This window comes from Mus caroli, unplaced genomic scaffold, assembly GCF_978045245.1.
Source record: "Mus caroli unplaced genomic scaffold, Mus_caroli_1 scaffold_2, whole genome shotgun sequence".
Taxonomy (NCBI): Eukaryota; Metazoa; Chordata; class Mammalia; order Rodentia; family Muridae; genus Mus; species Mus caroli.
In genome coordinates this window covers 92,422,562-92,444,203 of record NW_028227257.1, presented here as the reverse complement: position 1 = coordinate 92,444,203, position 21,642 = coordinate 92,422,562, and the positions used below count along the sequence as shown (strand labels likewise).

Sequence of the window (21,642 nt, the reverse complement as noted above, 5' to 3'; positions counted from 1 at the left end):
TCTCAAGTTCATAGTATTAAAAAAATGAAAATAAACACACACACACACTTACACACATATAATATAATGAAATGCAGAATAGTTTTTAAAACTACAAATGATTTCTACAGCAAAACTACTAAAATATGCATTATAATAACAGTTACTTGAGGCTTATATTTACATAATACATGATTTTAAGAAGCAAGAATATCTGAAGATATATCTATATTGAAATATGTGTGCATAAATCATATATATCTATTGACTTAATCTGAAATTCTACTTTTCAGGGACATTTTACACTTGCTTTAACATCATCATTCCTGAGGCTATAAATCACTGGGTTGAGCATGGGGATCACAAGAGTGTAGAATAATGGGGTCATTTTATCTTGATACAGGGAATAAGCAGAACTTGGCTGGAAATACATGATGGGCATCATTCCCTGGAAAATTGCAACAGCAGTTGTTCGATCGGAGGTACAGGTGGAGACTGCTTTGAACCTGCCTTCAGCAGAGCAGATCTTCAAGACTAATGAGATGATGTAACAGTAAAAGACCAGGACTCATGAGATGGTGCTCATCTTAGTAAACTCACATAGGGTGAATATGTATAGTCCATTGACCTCTGTATCTGAGCAAAATAGTGATAGGAGAGGAGGGATATCACAGAAGAAACGGTTGATTTCTTTGAACCCACAGAAACGCAGATGAAATGTCAATATTGTATGTGTCAAAGCATCTACCATTCCAAACAGATAAAACCACAGCCAGGAGCTGAGAGCACACCACTTTGGACATATCTGCTGCGTACATCAAGGGGTTGCTGATGGCCTTATACCTGTCAAAATCCATCACTGCTAGCATTATACACTCAGCTTCTGTAAAAATGTCAGAGATAAAGACCTGCACAGAACATCCAATAAATGTAACTGAAGGCCGGCCATTCATCATCTTGGGACCAAATGCAGTAGAGTAACAGATATCAGAGAAAGGGAGGTGGCTGAGGAAAAAGTACATCAATGTGTGAAGCTGGGTATTCATTCTTATCAAAATGATCATTCCAAGATTTTCAAAAAGCATAATGAGATAAACAGAAAAGTGTTAAATAAAATCACCTTGATCTTGGGCTTATTGGTAATTCCCAAGAGAAGGAACTCAGTGGTTGAACAGTTGCCAACCTCGATTTTTCTTTGTTTTATAAACTATTTCAAAAAATCAAGAGTAGGATAGGTAGAAATTGTTTTTTTATATGTCCAAAATATTGTCATGATATGTAATTATATATACTTTCCCTGTAACCTGTTTGTCTTTTAGAAACAGCACAGACAAATATTCCTTTGAAAGAGACATTATTATAAAATGTTTAATGTAATTTGTTAATATCTGTCTCTAAATTGTACATAATTAATTATGTAAATGATTTATCTTGACAAATCTTACCCATTCTTAGGGAATATATTTTAATGAATTAAATACTGACTTAGATTCAAAGTGATAGAAAAATTAAACAGCAGAAAATCAGAAGATATATGACAACAAAAATCCATCTGTTTGATCAAAAGAACTCATTCATTGCCTTTAGAAATATAATAGAATTCAAACATTATTAATATTGCTGAATTTAAATTCATAAATGGAAAATATTCTGATGATATTTTGTCAAGGCACTTTAAAAATAATAAAACATATTTTGAAGAAATTTTCTAACAGTTTTCTACACTGCTTTGCCAGAATTTTTATAAGCTGTTTGCTAAATTTACCAGATTCCCAATGACAACTGAGAGAAGATTTGGAAAGTGAGGAGATATGTCTTCAAACAATATAGGACAACAATTCTGCTAAGTACAGTGACTTTCCATTTGTACTTATCTTCCAAGTGTTGTTAAATATAAATGTAAAGGTGCAATGGCCCTTTCTATTTTAGTACTCAAATGTGCTTATATGAATGTCATGGAGCTTTATCTGTATGTCTGCTTTTGATATGCAAATTTTGGAATGTGAATGAAAATCATATTAATTATTCTAGACTTAAATACAGTATTTATTCCATACATATATAATTATTACACATATGAATGTTTGAATAGTTAACTTTATTATCACTTACTAAAATGCAAATTTATATGCACATCATTACTATAGAATAATCAGGAATATAATGATTTACTAATGGCTTCTGATTAAAATATTCTCTTTAAAGTGTTTCTACAATTAACAAATGAAATAGTTCAATCACATAGTTTTAGCAAGAAAATGCCATTGCTCATTATATTATAATTTATGTTTAGCTTCATGAGTTGTTCACTTACATATTAAACAATAACAATTCTTCTATTTCTCAAAGAAAGATGCATTATTAAAACATAAATAAATGGTTACTAAATAAATAATACAGATAAAAAGGAACACAGAAAGGAACTAACATAACTGTGATGAACCTTTCTATTCTCGTCAGTGCCACAGGAAGTATGTACATGACGTTTTATTTTCACTCTGAGACTACTGGAACTGATGTATGATACATTTCTGCCTTGGATTCGCTCTTTTATTCACTAATGGTTAATTAAATTACTTGATGATCATTTTCCCATGAGATAATACAGCAACTTCAACAAAAGTTGAAATCATAAGTTTTTATATGTACTGCATGGCTTAATTAGATTAGTGGCATTATTATTCATACTTCAAGTCAAATAAAAGTTACAAGGCACCACAATTCTTTTGAACAAACACAGAAATGTATATGTTTTCAAAATTATCAATATTGTAATTTTTTGAGAATCACAATAATACATAGAAAATACAATACATAAACTTCATTAAATACAACTTTTTATTAGATGTTTTCTTTATTTACATTGCAAATTTTTTCCCTTTCATCATTTCCACGTGGAAACCCCCCATCCCACCCCCCCACCCCTGCTTACTAACTCACCCACTTCAACTTCCCTGTCCTGGCATTCCCCTACACTGGGGCATCTAGCTTTTACAAGACCAAGGGCCTCTCCTCTCATAAATTATATTAAGATATTGAAGTAGACATGTATTATTTGTAGCCAAACAATATGCTTATTCTTTATTGTTCTTTTATTTAGATACTCCAGTAATATGGACAGGTATTCAGTTTAAGGTATTGATAGATAATTATATCTCAATGTTATGAACAAAGTCATCAGTGCTACAATATTCAGATAGTGGTTGTCACTGGACACTGTTAAACACAATATTGTGTAATTTAGAGATAAAAATAGAGAACTAATTAGAATTTCATTTAAAGGTTCAGGTTTAAACAAGAATTTTGATGTATACCCAAGTCTACTCATTTTCCCATGCTTCTATTTCAGTCATAAATATTTTCAAATAAATCCACAGAATGCAGTATCCAATCCCTACACTCATGAAGTTAATGCTTACAATCAAATCAGATTATAGTAATTTTGCTCATCATCATATACAACATTGATTTCTTTCTACTTAGTTCATACCCACTTCACCTATAAATACAAATTCATATAATGCTCAAAATAGTCTTTAACTGCTATAAGAGAAAAAAGAAACAATTGAATACATAGAAATAGCATATTTAATTATACACAGTTCAGTGCTATCCTAGTTTGCTTATGTTATAAAAACTTCCACATGGAGCCACGCACCATCTTGGGCACAAACTCGGTGGATGGTCCCGAGATCCCTAGAGGACTCTCCATGCTGCAGGTGCCCTAGCACACCCGGAATCTTAAGATCACTAGTGATTGGAACACAACATCTGTTCCAAAACAACCTGGAGGGTCTTGTGCCAGCAGGAACACGGGACAAATGAAACCCAACCGACCAGCAAATGGGGTTCTTTCTTTGTACCAGCTCCATGCCATCTTGGGTGTGAACTCCATGGATGGTCCCAAGGTCCCCAGAGGACTCTCCACACTGCAGGTGCCCTAGCACACTCAGGATCTTAGGATCACTGAGGAGAGTCAGCCTCCAGAGAGGGTTCTGACCCCAGGATTCAGGTGAGGGTATAATCATGTATCCCAAGTCGCTAAGAGACCAGTCTGTGCAGGAGAGCATGTCGGCTGCAGAAGCAACAGAGCTTCTTGTACAGGGTCCCTTCAGGCCTTCATCTTCACCCAGGAGGTAGATCTGAGCTCCAGACTTCTGTGTACTTCTCTGCAAGAGGAGAGCTGGATGCAGGGAGTGCTCTAACCACTAGGACTCAGGAGGGAGTTGGACTCCCAGGAGTGCTGACAGAGGCTAAAGAATCACAGAATCAAGCTTCAGCCAGAGACAGCTAGAACATCTAACACGAGAGATTACCAGATGGCAAAATGCAAACATAAGAATCTTACTAACAGAAACCAAGACCACTGGGCATCATCAGATGTACATCCACCACAGTACATCCACCACAGTGAGTCCTGGATACTCCAACACACCAGAAAAACAAGATTCAGATTTAAAATCATATCTCATGATGCTGGTAGAGGATTTTAAGAAGGGCATTAATAACTTACTTAAAGAAACACAGGAGAACACTGCTAAACAGGTAGTAGTCCTTAAAGAGGACGCACAAAAATCCCTCAAAGAATTACAGGAAAACACAATCAAGCAGGTGATGGAATTAAAGAAAACCATCCAAGATCTAAAAATGGAAGTAGAAACAATAAAGAAAACCCAAAGCGAGACAACTCTGGAGATACAAATCCTAGGAAAGAAATCAGGAACTATAGATGTGAGCATCAGCAACAGAATACAAGAAATGGAAGAGAGAATCTCAGGTGCAGAAGATTCCATAGAAAACATGGACATGACAATCAAATAAAATGTAAAATGCAAAAAGATCCTAACCAAAAACATCCAGGAAATCCAGGACACGATGAGAAGATCAAATTTAAGGATACTAGGTATAGATGAGAATGAAGATTTCGAAAAAATTATAGAAGAAAACTTCCCTAAACATAACCTAAAGAAAGAGTTGACAAGGAACTTTCTCTTTTAAATATATGTAAGTCTGGCTTGGCCACAATGGCACAGAGAATGACTTTTGTGGTAGTCTTCTTGTGAAAGAAACTCACTAGCTGTCCTTCCAATAACACTCAGCCTTTACAATTCACAACAAAAAAGTTAAATAACAATATAATTTAGGTCAAAATTTTAATATCTCCCATTAGTTCTGTGACTCTTCAAAACAGGACTAAAATGAAAAGTAATGACAATGTGAATTCCAGTGTTTATTTGGATGGAGAGTTCTATAATTTGTAAGTCTCTTTATTGTCACTTGAAAATCACCCTACCAGTATGAAATTCCACATGCTGAACCATACGGCTATAATTTCTGAATGATTAATTTGTAAGAATCTGTGATCAGGCATGGCTTTGGTCAAAATCATGGTGATTCAGTAAAGTTCTGAACCCTTAAGAAACCAGAGATACTTCCATGAAGACATCAATAGTCTATATATATTTCCAGGCCTCCAGTATTTATACTTTTAGTTTTATATGTATTTCAAATAAATTACATATGGTAAAAGAACTTGTTCCTTAAGGCAGATATGGGTTCATATCTGTATCTTATTTACAAAACAGCTTGTAGCTATATTCAATTCACATGGATATCAACTGTTAGTTAATATAAACATTATAGACTATCATATGTAATATTATTCAAGAGTGTCTACTGCTATATCAAACCACAAATGAAGGATGAAGTTCTTAGTGTTTAAAGAAAAGATGGTAATATTCACATCATCATGGTCATGAAGCACAGGTTTGTCTCAAACCCTGTTCTCTCAAAATCCATCAATCTAGTTTGTCATAACAAACCTAAAACTGCTAGCTTCAGGCCCCAAATGAAAATCTGTACAGCATCTATGAAGCCAGGTTTATTTTGCTACCTTTAGTCCTGGGTAAAGTTATGCATATGATTTCATTGGTGATCCATGCAATCCATCTAATTTCCCTGCTAAGGCTTTAACTATAATGTTATCTAAATCCCAGACTATATTCCAAAGCATGCTTGAGTAATGAAGACTAAAGCACTATATTTTATATTAGTCTATATAGTCCTTGCGTAAGGGGCAGGTTGGAATGCCACATTGACCTATAAAAAATCATGATCTATCATGTAGTTCAAAGAATATTTACTCTTGTCTTTTCAAGCTGAAATATTTAATGCATTTGATATCAACGTGCCAACATTTCTTCACTTTTTAAAGTCCGTGTTTCCCAGGTCTCTATTATATTAAGGATGTATTGGAAAAGTGTTCCTTATAAAATATTACCTACTTCAGTGAATAGAAACCTTATGGTATAGAATCAAAACTTACCAAACATTTTTAGTATTATATTCTTCCATTTAATTTATCCTCTCTATTTAATCTCATATTTGGCTTATTTCTTTTTAGCTATTCCTGCAAAACACTTAGTATTTGTCCCTAAAAACAGCCAAATAAGATATCCCTACTCTTTTTTTTCCAGTTCTTCTCTGTACCTTAATTAGCACAAATGCTTCTGATAATTTAACCACCATATTTAGAGATAAAGTGATTTAAAGACCCCCCTGATCATTAAAAACATATATTTTAACAAAAAAGAAGTTATACAACATACATAAATATTCATACAATCTGTACATTATTATTTAAAAAAGAAACATGTTGGGTTATATCTTACTAAGTATACCTGTATTGATAGGCCCATTCGTAGGAATTAAGTCAAAATACTACAAGAGGAAAATTTACAGTTTTGAATATAAAAATTATACAAAGTAAACTTAATAACAACCAATAGCAAACTAATATTTATTTTAAAAAAACACTCAGTTTGTATACTAAGGCAGACACTGTGATCAATATCATGGGATTGGTTGATGAATAGGAATGAATAACTTTGGAAGTAGAAGACAACACAGCACATAACTAGCAAGATAAAAAGGATGGACAAGATGGATAATCAAAAAAATAAGTAAATACAATTTCTTACATCCACCATCCAGTTGAAATTTAAAAGGGAATCTGTCTATTTTAATTAAATGTGTGCTTACAAAAAAGGTTAATATTTGAAGAATTAAAAGTATGTTCTAAAAGCCTGGCATGGTGGCACACACTTTTAATCCCAGCACTCGGGATACAGAGGCAGGCAGATTTCTAAGTTTGAGGCCAGCCTTCTCAACAAAGTGAGTTCCAGGACAGCCAGGGCTATACAGAGAAACCCTGTCTCAAAAAAACAATAAACCAAAAAAAAAAAAAAGTTTGTTCAATATGAACAAATAAGCTACAAAGAGTTTATTTTAATTGTAATTCAAAAGAAAAGGAGAAATTATATGAATCAACTTTTTTTTAACTAAGAATATTATAATGCAACAACCACCCCGCTCCACTTCATGGTCACATACTTTGAGTGAAAAATATGAAAAACACAAAGATTAATATATTGTAAAGTGTGGTGGATCTGGGAAGAGTTGGCAGTGTGAGTTAATCTGATATAACCACATTTTAATATATTTTCATAGGAATAAAAAAAGAGATTTATCTGCTAGTGAGAATAGTAGAGAAAAGATATCATGAAAGATGATTTAATTAAGTGAAAAGATAATCTCACATGAAATACATACTAAATAGAGCAAATTTTAAAATAAAGTGATAGCCAGAAATAACAGGGAAGATACCAGTTTCAATATTAGACACTGTAATTTCTTTCATAAGGGATCCTCGTTATACATACAATTGGGGAAATAAAATATTCAACTGATTCTTAAAAATTTTACACGGAAAAACTAAAGAAATTTGCTAATGCTGTAAAAACCCATCTTTAAATAGCTAAATAAACAATTTTTTGCTAATAATTTTTCTAAAGGCAAATTTGACATCTTTGTTTCTGAGACTATATATCAAGGGGTTAAGCATGGGTATAATCAATGTATAGAACACAGAGGTCATTTTGTCAATATTCATTGAATGTCCCGTACTAGGACGCAAATAAATGAAAATCAGAGTGCCATGATAGATGGTGATTACGGCCAGGTGAGATGCACAAGTAGAGAACCCTTTCTTTCTTCCTTCTGCAGAACCTATTTTACAAATGGCCACTATAATATACATATAGGAGAGGAGAACAGTAAGAAGAGAGAGAGCTTCCACCAAACTTGCGAATACCACCAATATTATGTCATGTGTTAAGGTATCAAAGCAGGACAGAGAGAAGAGTGGAGAGACATCACAAAAGAAATGGTTAATTTCTTTGGAGCAGAATGACAACTGGAAAGTGTTAGTAGTATGGATTATTGAACTCATAGTTCCACCCAAGAATGCTCCAAATGCCAACTGAATACAGACTCTCTTGGACATAATTACAGTATAAAGCAGGGGGTTACAGATTGCAATGTACCTGTCATAAGCCATGGCAGCCAAAAGGAAAGATTCTGTATCAACCAGAGAGCAGAAAAAATACAACTGTGTAGCACAGCCATTGTAAGAAATCACCTTCTTGTCAGAACTCAGATCCACAAGTAATTTGGGGGCAATGACAGACGAGTAACATGCATCTATGAAGGATAACATACAGAGGAAAAAGTACATGGGAATGTGTAAATTAGGACTGACTGTGATCAATACGATCATGCCAATATTCCCCATCAGAGTAATGGAGTAGATGAAGAAAAACACAGCAAATAGGAGACTCTGGAGCTCTGGATGATCACTAAATCCCAGGAGATAGAATTCAGTCTTCACAGTGCCATTCTCCAGACTCATTATTTGTAGAAATTTTGGTTTCTGCATCCCAGGTATAATAATAATAGAATAAATACATAGATAAATTAAAAATTCAACAGAAAAGTGATTTATAATCTACCTCATTCTAATAGAATAAGAAAAATAGCATATTAAATTAATAAATTTTCAATATTGGTGTCAAATTGTAATGTATAATGTCTTCTTAATGTTTCATGCTTCATATTCACCATCACATTGTTGTGCTGTCTGAATATAGATGCCAGTTTATTTTAAATTTCATTGGCTCTCTATAAATGTCGTCAAATGTTACCCAATGTATATTTTTATATCCGTAAATAAGTTTGTCAGTTTCCTGTATTTTGCCTCATCAAGTGCTATAATAGATAAAATTATCTCAGTTCCAGAAAAATTTGCATCAACAAATGGATAGGACTACTTTTCACTTTAAGATGTGGTTTCCAGGTGAGTAACAAGGGTTGTCTTCACAGTCATTCAACAATCATTAATAACACAAAATAAAAATAAAACAAAATAAAGAGTAGGAATGATTATTCTGTGAGTATCAGTTCTGTTCCTCAGAAGCTAAGGAATGTTCAAGAATACAAGCATCGACCATGTCTAAAGTTCAGCTATAATCTGAGAATGATTGAATGGGACCAATACGTCACTACCTAATTATTCAGAGTTCCAAACACTAAATGTCACACTTCTTTCACTAATTTTCTGTGAATGTTATGATCTCTCCTGCAGGTTTATTACATGATTTTGCTTACAGGTAATGATCTCATTAAGTTAAAGAGAAATCAGTGTATTTTACAAACAAAATTTATACAAATTGCTATCTAAATCCCCCCTTCTTTGTTTCTTCATGCTTTATTGGTGTTTTGAGGCTATGTCTCATTATGTAGACTTGGTTGGCCTGGAGCTCCCTAAAAATTCAAGCTGACCTCACCTCTAACTCACAGAGTTCAACCTCCATCACCCTCCTTAGTACTATGTCAAAGGTACATTCCATCATACCTGGCTCTGTTTATTTTTAGTTAATAGTTAATACCTTACTAAGAAAGATTCATTAATGTCTTAAAAGTAGCACACTTTGAGGGTACTTGGATTTAGTTTTTTTTTTTTTTAATTTATTTATGTTTTTGACTCACCAAGAGGATGAAATACATGGTTCCTGTAGACATGGTCAAAATCAATTAACAGCTTTCTAGATGGTGATTGTTAGAACTGAACCACTAAAGTCCCACCCAGGGTCAACACCTGAGGATTGTGATAAGAATACTTACCAGATGACTACCCTTCTCTCATTCACCTCCTTCTTCACTGTTGTGAGCCACAGTTTATTTTTGAACAGAAAGTATGTTTAACACTTATAAGAAAAATATAAATTCATGATAGCATTTCTCATTTTCCATTTTGACACAACTTCTGTATTCTTCAAGGAAAGTACACCTCCCTTAAAAAGTTTCCGTTCAAAGGAAAAGCAGGACATTTTATGGTTTGCTTTTAGGACTTTAATCTCACATGAGCTTCTAGGAACCCAAGCACTAATATTCAAATTCCCATGGCGAAATAAGTGAGCAATTAAACAGTTTCACGAAGGAATTCATTAAGCAAAATATGGAATGATGCAACAAATAGAAAGTCTTAGAAATGCCTCAAAGATAATCACTTTGACTTTCCAAATTTTAGACTATATAAAATTTACTAGAATTTATTACCCCCTGATTTAAGTAACCAGAACAGTTTTTCAAATGGCACTGAGAATGTTATGTGCAAAATGAATAGTAGGATGAATTTAAGTAGCATATTTATTGATATATAAAAATATAACAATAAATACAATTGCAATAATTAAAATGAGTATAGTTCAATTCTTTATAATTAGAATTTTAAGATAAAACTGTTGAAAGAAAACAAATTATGATTGGAATATATTTATATCCACACTGAACTGAAAACATTATTTTCCAAGGACTTCATTGAGTAAACATTCATAATTTATGAATATTTTGTTTCAGTTCCTTTTCTTGTTAGAAAACAAAGAATAGGAGAATAATTTTATCTGGAATGTAGGAAGGGCATCAAGTATGGAACAGTGAAAGATAAAAAAGCAGCATCAGGTCTTTAGAAAGTATATTGACAGAGAAAGTAAAGTACTATGGTTCATGATGTGTATATCATGGTACTTTAGTTTACCAATGTGTCCTTCTAATCACATTTAGTAAATGTGAACTAAAAGGAAGGAATATTTTACAAAAGTAATATAGATATTCAAGTTCACTTCTATGGGTCTAAAAATGAAAGAAGACTTCTTGGTCTTCATAATGTCTGTGAGTTGTATCTTGTGTATTCTGAGATTTTGTCTAATATTCATTCATTAGTGAGTATATACCATGCGTGTTCTTTTGTGATTTTGTTTACTCATTCAGGGTTATATTTTCTAGTCCCATCCACTTTCCTGTAAATTTCATGAAGTCACTGGTTTTAATAGCTAAGTAGTACTCCGTTGTGAAAATGTACCACATTTTCTGTATAGATTCCTCTGTTGAGGAACATCTGGGATATTTCCAGCTTCTGGGTATTATAAATAAGACTTCTATGAACATAGTGGAGCATGTGTCCTTGTTATATGTTGAAGCATCTTTTGGGTAGATGCCCAGGAGTGGTAAGCTGAGTCCTCAGGTAGAACTGCTTCCAATTTTCTGAGGAACTGTTATTCAGATGTGAATGCTTGCAGCCAACTATCAGAATGAGCACAGAAACCCCAATGGAGGAGTTAAGGGGAGAACTGGAGGAGATGAAGAGGTTTTCAACCCCATAAGAAGAACAACAATATCAACCAACCAGACCCCTCAGAGCTCTGAGGGACTAAGCCACCAACAAAAAGGGGTACACATGGAGGGAAAAATGTCTCCAACCGCATATGTAACAGTGGATTGACTAATCTGTCATCAATGTTAGGGGTGCCCCTTTTTTCCTGTGGATGCTTGACCCAGAGTAGTGGAATGCTAGGGTTCTGAATTAGGAGGGAGTGGGTGGGTTTGTGAGCACCATCATAGAAACAGAGGGGGTGGTTGAAGGGATAGGGGATTTAACTTGGAAGGAGGAAAATAGACATGCAAAGAAATAAAATAACCAATAAAAAGGATATATTACACTTCAAATAGAGAGCAAAAATAAAACAAAGTAAAATATAATAAACAAGAACCCTCATACCAAATCTCAGTAAGCAAGTCAGCAATAGAAGTTTCAAGAAAAGGAACAAGTACCCTAGACACATTCAGGAGTCCAGTAAACGTGCTGAGATCAAAGTTATTATGCATATCCTGGCAACCTAGTGAGAACCTATGTAGGCCCTGTGCATTATACTTAAATCGTGGTGATTCATGTATATTTTGATCACTTGTTTAATAGGGTCTTGTTCTTCTGCTCTCCTCCATAGTCTCTGTTCCCTCTACCCCTTCTGCCTCATTTCCAAGAGATTCTCTGAGCTCTGAGTCAATGGATTAAATGGAGACATCTCTAAGTTTTGTATGTTCCATGATCTCTCTCTTTGTAATGTCTTACTGGGAGTCCGTAAAATAAACTACTATCCTCATGTACTGGTTTTCTTAGAGGCTTACTGCGTGTTTGCTAACCTAGGCTTAGTCCTGAAAATTTCTGGCCTCTATACATCATAATGAAGGCCTACAATGTTTTAATCCTGTGAGAGTTCGTACTGAATAAGCTCACACTTATTTTTTCTTTCTGAACTCTGGCTGGCTAGTCCAATTCATCTGTTCTGGCTCAAACTCATCACCAAGGTGTCTGATTTAATCTGTCTTCTCACTGAATTGCTATGCTTAGCCTAACGCTCATGTTGGCCATCTGTTCTAATCCCCTGGATCCTTCTCATTCTCTAGCTCCTTATCTTTCCTGTGTCTAGCTAATTCTTTCTGCAACTTGTCTCTATAAAACTGTTCTGGTAAAACCTGCCTCTGAATTCCATGAACCAAACAAATATAAACTCCACTGCATTTCATAGCCTCTCATTTCTCTGAATCAACTGAAGTGATTGACTAGGACTAGGAGATATACATGCCTCTGTCTCTTGAGGGTGGGATTAAAGTCATGTGCCACCACTCCTGGCCCTAAAGATTTTTTTTTTTACCTGAAATTTGTTCTGGCAAAGAACTTTGAAATCATATATCTGCACCTATGCCTGTTAGATTAAAGGTGTGTGTGTGTGTGTGTGTGTGTGTGTGTGTGTGTGTGTTCCAGCTTGAAGCTGGATCACACAGACCTAGAATGTCTTTGGATTAATAAACCATGTTAACAAACATGTTTCTAGATTAAATTTCATCTACAAGAATCTCTTTATTTGAACACATCTGTTGGAGAAGGATGCCTCTCCTATAATGGCTGAATAAGGCACCAATCCATATTGTATAGGAGAATGTCTTTAGGAGATATTTTAATCACTACTTTAAGTATCTGTTCTGACAGTATATTCAGAACAAAAATTTATCTCAATATCCAAAAATGGGATGTTTATAGCCCAGAATGTGCTGCTTCAAAGACTGGTGGACTTGTACTCTCTGGTTTGTAGGAATTATAATTTTTACATATTATACTGAGAAAGAACAAATTACTGGTGATTCTTTGCTATGAAACAACTATTTATCAATGATGCCATCTTATACTATCAGATTTTTGTGGGTTAGGGTCTCAAGGTATGAAGATAATAATTGCAATTCATGCATTAACAGGCTTGTCAATCATGCTGCAAAAGAATAGGGGTGGACTAAAAAACATTACATATGTTAAAACTCATGCAGAATCTTGTCTACAGCAAAATTCCTTTAGAATTAATTTGAATTTAAAGTACACTACTGTACTGTAGTTCCACCATACCAGAGCATTTTACACTGACTTCTAGAAATCTTAAGGAACTAGTGTTTTTTCTTATCTTTCCTATCCTTCCTTCCTTCCTACCCTCTCTTTCTCCTCCCCTACCACCTACAATCCCTCCTTTATTACTTCCTTCTCTTCTTCTTTCCTTCTTCCTTCCTTCTGCCCTTTCTTTCTCCTTTCTCTCTCTCCCTCTCTCTCTCTCTCTCTCTCTCTCTCTCTTTTAAAACAGGGTTTGCATTAACCTTAGAAATCCACCTAACTCAGCCTCCCAATTGTTGGGATTAAAGGTATGTGCTATCACCACCCAGCTGATAAGCTGTGTTTTAAAGATTCCTTTCTTTTCTTCTTTTGGAGAGGCATGAATAATTTTACTCTCTTAGGTGGAAATTAAGATTTAGTTTTAGAGTTACAATGTATTTTAACAACCTGAATAGATGAATTTAGGTGAAACTTGTCTAGAAGCACATATAACCTAAGTCATTTCAGATTAATTAAGCCAAAATTGCTCTTAGTTTGAGGTAGCAAAAATTATTACATATAATGGACAATATTCTAATGGACATGTTTTATTCCTGGCCCCACCTTGCTTACATGTCAACAAGTATATGGAAGCATAAAAGGCAGTAGAATGGATTTTATCTCTGTCAGGGAATTCAATTTCAACTCTGTTTTACAGACAGATGTAGGAGAATTTGAGGAAGTGGAGTTTAGTTTAGCCAACCAAGCTCTGGTTTGATTTTGGTGTGTTAATAACATTCATTGACCCGATTTTACTTATTTATGTAGCCATTTCAAGATAGATCCCTGCATTTCAATGTTACTAAGGATAAATGTTGATGAATTTTAATTATTCATTTAAAATTAATTACTTCACACAGGTATACCATGATTACATAGTATATACTGTAAAATATAATGTTTTATATATATAAAATTATGAGGAGACTAATTAAAGGTAACATATGCATGCATCTCTCTACTTACTCGTTATTTGTTGTGAGAATTCTTAAAATCTACCTCTTATCTATTTCAAGAATACACCATTATAGTACTGACTATAATTCCCTATATCTCGGGCACTAAGACCAATAATTAATAAATGGTACCTCTTGAAACTAAAAACCTTCTGCTATGCTATAAACACCACCAATAGAGCATAACAATAACATACAGAATAGGAAAAGATCTTCCCCAACTCTGCACTTTATGTAGGACTAATATCCAATATATATGAAGGGTTCAAGAACTTAGACACCAAATAACCCAAATAAAAATGGGATGCATGGCTACACAGAGAATTCTCAGCAGAAGAATCTCTAATGGCCATAAAAAAACTTAATGAAATGTTCAATGCCCTTAGTCATGAGAAAAAATATATATCAAAACAGCTCTGAGATTATACCTTACACCCATCAGAATGGCTAAGATCAAACCTCAAGTGACAGCTCAAGCTGGTGAGGATTTGGAGCAAAGGACATACTCTTCAATTTTTGGTGGGAATGCACTGGTCCAACTTCTCTGGTAATCAGTTTGACAGTTTCTTAGAATCTGGGAATAGTTCTACCCCAAGACTCAGCTATACAACTCCTGGGAATATACCTAAATGATGTTCTACCATACCCCAAGGACATTTGTCCACCTATGTTCATAGAAGCTTAACTTGTAATAGCCAGAAAGTAGAAACAACCCAGATCTTCCTCACCTAAAGAATAGATAAAGAAAATATGGCTCATTTACATGATGGAATACTACTCAGCTATTAAAATCAAAGACATCATTCATTTTGCAGGCAAATGTATGAAACTATAATGCATTGTCCTAAATGAGGTAAACCAGACCCAAAATGACATGCACAGTATGTACTCACTTATAAGTGGATGTTAGCTATAAAGTGCAGGATAATCATGCTAGAATCTAAAGACCCCCCAATAAAGGAATATAACAAGGAAGAGCCCAGGGAGGATGCTTGAATGTTACTCAGAAAGGGAAATAAAATAGACATAGGACATAGAAGAATGGAGAAAACTGGATGAGAGAGAGTATAGGGATTGCAACATTGTAGATATAATCAACTGTAGAAAGAGCCAGGGAGAGAGATCAGAAAGTAACAGCTTGCAGATGGAGAACATCTCTAGTATTTGCCAAAGATGTGGGATTGGGGAGGAACCAGAGAGTGTATGGGGGTACTTCTAGCTGAGACTCCTAGCAGTAGGGAATATGGACCCTGAAGTGGCCATCACTTGTAACCAGGCAGAATTCCAAGTAGAGGGATGTGGACACAAATACACCCCCCAAAAAACTGTCTACCAAAAAATATCCTGCTAACAATATGTGCAAGGACAAAGATGTAGTACTGTCTGATGGAATGGTAAACCAAGGACTGGACCAACCCGAGATCCATACCATGAAAAGTACCAATCCCTGACATTATTATTACTACTCCTTTATGCTTGGAGATAGGAGCCTAGCATAACTGTCCTCTGAGAACTCCATCAAGCAGACAATGGGAACAAATACACAGCCCCACAGCTAATCATTAGATAAGGTCTTGTTGAAGGATTGGGGACACAAAATTGACAGAAACTTCACAAGAAGACCCATAGAGTCAATTCAACTAGTGCTTGGAGTATCCTAGAGACTGAACCACTAACAAAATTGTAAGCAGGGTATCAATCTAGCCCTTCCCCAATATATGTGGCAGAAACATATCTTGGTCATCATGTGTTTCCCACAACAACTCTAGCAGGGGCTCTCCTAGAATCTGTTTCCTGCTTGGGTATCTCATTCCCCTAACAGAACTACCTTGACTAGCCAAAGTGGGAGAGTCCTGCTGTAATTTTATGTGCCAAGGTATCATTCAGAAGAGGTCGGCTTGTTCTCAGAGGATAAGGTGAGAGAGAAGAAGAAGAAGTAGTCTGAGCGAGCAAGGGGAAACAGGGGAGTGGTAGCTTTGATCGGGATATAAAGGGAGTAAACATATGAATGAAAAGAAAACAAAAAAGGCTTGTAAAATATGTTCTTTATAAAATATATTTTCCATCAAATCTTGAGTTTTGTCCTTAACTTGGTTGTTTGTACTCTGATGTTTCATTCTACACATTTTAGGTTTGTTTTGCTTTTGATATTTTAATTCCATCAATCACATCATTAAATAATTTAAAATATACTCATTTGATATAAAATATATTTGACATTTTAAAATTTTATTTCTGTTTTTATATCCTCTATATGGGTATGTATTATTTTTATGTCAATGTATTATATGAGAATGTTTAACCTTTTATTTGAATACAGCTCATTCATGAGATTTTCTTTATCACCATATGTTTATGAAATTTCTGAAAAAAAATCTTGCTTTTTTTCCTTTTTTTATTTTTTATGGGCATAAATATTGATGATATACAGCTCTCCATACCCAGGTCCTGACTAGAGAGACCTGGTCTCCCAGGAGTTCTGACACACCTATGAGCACAGGTAGGACCACCACTTTTCCTCAAATTCCTGGCCCAAGAAGGACGAGCCCAGAGCTATCAGGACATGGGAACCAAGGAAGAACTGGGTAAAGCATCCTTCCATTTTCCATCTGTGCCTGGGAGCTGACCCTGTGCCTTACCTATCTATACCCAAAATCCTCCTGGAGAGAACTTATTTCCTAAGAGTGCCAACACAAATGTTTACAGGAAGGACAAGCCACAGTCACAGACATCAAGACTAGCTAAAACCAGAGATAACCAGATGGCTAGAGGCAAGGGCAAGAACACCTCACTCTTATCAATGACCAGAATGTGGAAACAAAAATTAAACAGAGGCACAGTGAAACTAACAAAAGTTATGAAAAAAATGGTTTAACAGATATTTGTAGGACATGTCATCCTAAAACAAAAGAATATACCTTCTCCTCAGCACCTGATGGTACCTTCTCCAAAACTGACCATATAATTGGTCACTAACCAGGCTTCAACAGATACAAGAAGATTGAAATAACCCTATACATCCTATCACATCACCACAAACTAAGGCTGGTCTTCAATAACAACAAAAACAACAGAAGGCCCACATGCACCTGGGAATTGAACAACAGACAACTCAAAATATTTGGTCACCTGGGGATTCATCCCATAAATAACTACAAATAAACTAGGGAAATAACACTTTTCACAATAGTCATAAACAATATTAAATACTTTGGTGTGACTCTAACCAAACAAGGGAAAGAGCTCTGTATTATAAGGACCTCAAGTCTCTCCAGAAAGAAATTGAAGACCTTATAAGATGGAAAGATCATCCACGCTCATGGATTGGTAGGATTGATATAGTAAAAATGACCATCTTGCCAAAAGCAATCTACAGATTCATTGAAATCCCCATCAAAATTTCAACTCAATTCTCCATAGAGTTATAAAGAGAAATTCTCAAATTCATGTGGAATAACAAGAAACAGGATAGCAAAAACTTTTCACAATAAAAGAACATCTGAGGGATCACCATCTCAGACCTCAAGCTTTAATACAGAGCAATAGTGATAAAAACTGCAAAGTTTTGGTACAGTGACAGGCAGGTAGATCAATGGAATAGAATTTAAGATGTAAAATGAACCCACACACTTATGGACACTTGATCTTTGACAAGGAAGCTAAAATCGAGAGGAACAAAGACAGCATTTTCAACAAATGGTGCTGGTTCAACTGGTGTTCAACATGTAGAAGAATGCAAATTATACAATTCTTATATTCCTTTACAAAGCTCAAGTCCAAGTGGGTCAAATGCCTCCCCATAAACCCAGATACAGTGAATCTAATAGAAAAGAAAGTGGGGAAAAGTCTCGAACACATAGGAGAAATTTTCCAGAACAGAACAACAATGGCTTATGCACTAAGGTCAAGAATAGAAAAGCAGGGCCTCATAAAATTGCAAACCTTCTGTAAGGCAAATGGCACTGTCCATAGGGCAAAAATGGAAACCAACAGATTGGGGGAAAGATCTTTAACAATCCTTCATCAGATATATGGTTAATATCCAATGTATACAAATAACTCAGAAGTTAGACTCCAGAGAACCAAGTAACCCTATACAAAATGTGGAACAGAGCTAAACAGAGAATTGTCAATTGAATAATCTCAAATTGCCAAGAAGCACCTAAAGAAATATTCAACATCCTTAGTAATCAGGGAAATGCAAATCAAAACGACCCTGAGATTCCACCTGAATCCAGTTAGAATGGCTAATATCAAATCTCAGGTGACAGCACATGCTGGTGAGGATGTGGAGAAAGAGAAACACTCCTCTTTTTCTGGTGGGATTGCAAGCTGGTACAACCTCACTGAAAATCAGTCTGGTGGTTCCTCAGAAAATTGGACATAGTAGTACCTGAGAACCCAGCTATACCACTCTTGGGCATATACCCAGAATATGCTCCAACATGTAATAAGGTCACATGCTCCATTATGCTCATAATATCCAGAAGCTGGAAACAACCCAGATGTCTCTCAAGAGAAAAATGGATACAGAATATGTGGTACATTCACACAATGGAATACTACTCAGGTATTAATAATAATTTCATTAAATAAGCAGGAAAATTGATGGATCTAGAAAATATCATCCTGTGTCAGGTAACTCATTCACGAAATATGTAATCACTGATATCTAGATATTAGGCAAAGTGCTTTGAATACCTACAATACAATGGACCACATGAAGCTCAAGAATAAGGAAGACCAAAGAGTGGATGCTTCAGTCCTACTTAGAAGGTGGAACAAATTAATCAGGAGAAATAGTGGGTTGGGGGGACTTGCAAGCAAGAGAAGAGGGGAAGGGGAAAAAGAGGGGGAAGAATTAGTTTTTGGAGGAGATGCAGGAGATTTGCTGAGGGTCAGGAATTTGAACAGAGATGTGTAGCAATGGGGGATGGGGAACTGGGAGGTAGCAACCAGAAAGTTCCAGACACCAGGAATCAAAAACCTCCCAGGACCCCACGGGGATGACGTTAGCTGAAATACCCCATACATGGGAAGGAGAACCTTTAGAGACCATATCCATAGGTTAGGCATGATCCCCTGGTTGAGGGATGGGGCCTCCCACTCATCTTCAAAATGTTAACCCAGAAGTGCTCCTGTCTAAAAGAAATGCAGGGACAAAGAGTGGAGAAGAGATTGAAGGAAAGGCCATCCAGAGACTGCCCTACCTGGAATCCATCCCACATGCAGACACCAAACCCAGACACTATATTGCAGATGCCAAGAAGTACTTGTTGACAGGAGCCTGATACAGTTGTCTCCTGAGAGGCTCTGCCAGATCCTGACCAATACAGATGTGGATGCTCGCAGCCAACTATTGGACTGAGCACAAGGACCTCAATGCAAGAGTTAGGGGAAGGACTGAACGAGCTGAAGGGGACTTATTTGACATTAATGGGAGTGGAGGCTGTTGGTCCTGTGAAGGCTTGATGCCTCAGTGTAGAGGAATGCTCGGGAGGTGAAGCAGGAGTGGGTAAGGTGGATGGGTTGGGGAGCATTCTCATAGAAGCAGCATAAGGGGGATGGGATGGGGGTTTGCAGAGAGGAAACTGGCAAAGAAGATAACATTTGAAATGTAAATAAAATATCCAATTTGAAAAAAAAAATGACGCTATGATTCCATTGTTACCTTGGGATTTGCATTTCCTTCCTAAATTTCATATTGTGTGTTCAATGTACCTGTGAGAATAAGGAATATTCTCTTATAGTCATTTAATATTTGTAAACATCTGAAAACTTAGTTTGGTTTATATTACTTTTCACATCAGAAAGAATCATTTCACACTGCTGATATGAAATACAAATAGTAGAAACATGACAGAAAATGTGGAGAATACTCTATAAAGAAGGTATTAAGAAGAAAATGTATAATTAAGAAATAATGAGCTAAGAAGTTTGCCTTCTTGAGTCTAAAAGATATTTTCACAAGAGATGATGAGCTGATATCTATTGTGAAGGGTGTGGCTCAAAAAGGTTTTTCTTTTCTTTAAGCATTTTTTTTTAGCATTTTGGTATTAATTTTATGCATTGTATATAAAAAAGAATTCTATAATTGCTATACACATAAAGAAACTAAAATAAGTGTTTGAAAAGAAAGAATTAACCTATATTTTGTATACATTTATGATTTATCAAAAATTAGATCCCATGATGAATAAATTTTAAAACATATACATTCATATACCTGGTTATTTATTTATTTGTAAAATGTGAAGTCTACTGTTTTCAGTTATGTGGATAGAATGGACGATATTATAGTGAAATCATCTGGAAAGGGCTCCATGTTACTAGAGCTTGGCTAGGCTGAAAGGAGACAAGTTTGGAGAGCAAATGTTCCCTGAAGACAGACATGGAGTTTGATGGGAAAATTAACTATTAATGCTAACTAGTATAGTAGGATAATTATGGGTAACTTCAGCTAACTACTGTATTTAATATTTCCTACAGAGTCTTGTATATTTTCAGTACTAGAAAGACAAGGCTCTCAGTTTTATACTCATCATTTACCTTGTCCTTCACTCTATGCTGTGAGTACTGAATGACATTCAGTACCTCATGAAACATGTCATTTAAGGCACACTTAAAATATCTGTGATTTTAAAATATTACATCAGCTAAAAGTAATTAATTTTAATTGTTTATGTAAGGTCTCAAAAGATTAGCATGATTTAGTCTCCAGGGTTTGTGTCTCCAAGGCTGGAGTCATAAATACAAAAATGTGTATATCATTCTCACCTACAAAGATTCCACCTTGACCCACAAAAGGTTTGTTTCAAGGACAAAAGAAAAGTATATATTAGTTTACATCAGAAAAATAAGTTGGGTTGAGGGTAAGTTCACTTATTTTCATACATTGTATCACTGAGCAAAATTCAATACATTTTGTACATTATGATATAAAATATATCCCTATGTGAGAGAGATCCCCTAATATCTTATCTCAATGTTTTATCTTGATACTGTAATCCACTATATCTCTGTTATTCTTGTCTGATATTTTAAACTTTCTACTTTGCT

At 35.2% G+C, this 21,642-nt stretch overlaps 1 protein-coding gene and 1 pseudogene across 1 annotated transcript; both read right to left on the bottom strand.

The window, feature by feature from the left end:
* Positions 1-248: 248 nt before the first annotated feature.
* Positions 249-3,691, bottom strand: LOC110306517 (olfactory receptor 5W2-like; annotated as a pseudogene).
* A 4,104-nt stretch (positions 3,692-7,795) lies between these two features.
* On the bottom strand, positions 7,796-8,755 carry LOC110290488 (olfactory receptor 5I1-like). The gene has a single exon (XM_021157042.1). It carries the CDS (start codon positions 8,753-8,755, stop codon positions 7,796-7,798), a length of 960 nt encoding a protein of 319 aa, XP_021012701.1.
* Positions 8,756-21,642: the final 12,887 nt, after the last annotated feature.